This window comes from Eimeria mitis, genomic scaffold (genome assembly GCF_000499745.2).
Source record: "Eimeria mitis Houghton genomic scaffold, Emh_scaff2120, whole genome shotgun sequence".
NCBI lineage: Eukaryota > Apicomplexa > Conoidasida > Eucoccidiorida > Eimeriidae > Eimeria > Eimeria mitis.
The window spans coordinates 2,190-3,032 of NW_013570445.1; the positions used below are offsets into that span (position 1 = coordinate 2,190).

The window sequence follows — 843 nt, forward strand, 5'->3', positions numbered from 1 at the left end:
GGGTGCTGCTGTCGGGGAGGGCGGGAGGTGAAAGTGGAGAGGCATCTGTTGCCGCTTCAATATGCTGCTGCTGCTGCTGCTGCTGCTGCTGTTGCTGCTGCTGCTGCTGCTGCTGCTGCTTGGCGTGTGCTGGGCTGTCTGGGGTGAGGGAGGACTCTATGTAAGACAGCGGGGAGTGGGTGTCTTCATTATTTTTATTTATATTTATATTTATATTTATTTCTTTTTTTATTTTTCTTTTTGTTTGTGTTTCTGTCTCTGTCTCTGGTTTTGCTTCTGCTGCTGCTGCTGCTGCTGCTGCTGCTGTTGCTGCTGTTGCTGCTGCTGCTGCCTCTCTCCACTTCTTCAGAGACAGCACCAACGCAGCCAAAGTATCAACTGCTGCTGTCCTGAGCTGCTGCTGCAGCAGCTGCAGCTGCTGCTGCTGCTGCTGCTGTCTCGTTCCTGCTGCTGCTGTTGCATCTGTACAGCAGCAGAAACAACACAAATACACACACACACAAACACATAAAAAAAAAATATATATATATATACATATATATATATATATATATATATATATATATTATATATATATATATATATTTATTTTATTTTATTTTATTTTTTTTTTTTTTCTCTCTCACCTGCTGCAGCAAGAGCGCGGAGTGTCTGTACAGCCCGCAGCAGCACTTCATCAGCAGCAGCAGACAAATCGAATGCAGCAAACAGCAGCACGGGCAGCTGCGGCGCAGCAGCAAACAGACGACCCAGGAACTGCACCAGACATAGCTGCTGCTGCAGCAGCAGCAACAGCAGCAGCATGTATGCATGCGCTCAACAGCCTCAGCTGCAGCAGCAGAC

At 47.0% G+C, this 843-nt stretch overlaps 1 protein-coding gene across 1 annotated transcript in view; it reads right to left on the reverse strand.

Annotated features, from left to right (window-relative positions):
- The window catches only part of EMH_0048940 (uncharacterized protein), a gene marked incomplete at both ends in the record, with an annotated part of 4,172 nt that overhangs the window by 1,673 nt on the left and 1,656 nt on the right, over positions 1–843 (reverse strand). Inside the window, 2 exons of the mRNA XM_013496466.1 lie at positions 1–462; positions 627–723. Coding sequence (XP_013351920.1) covers positions 1–462; positions 627–723 — 559 coding nt within the window. The remainder of the gene's footprint in view (positions 463–626; positions 724–843) is intronic.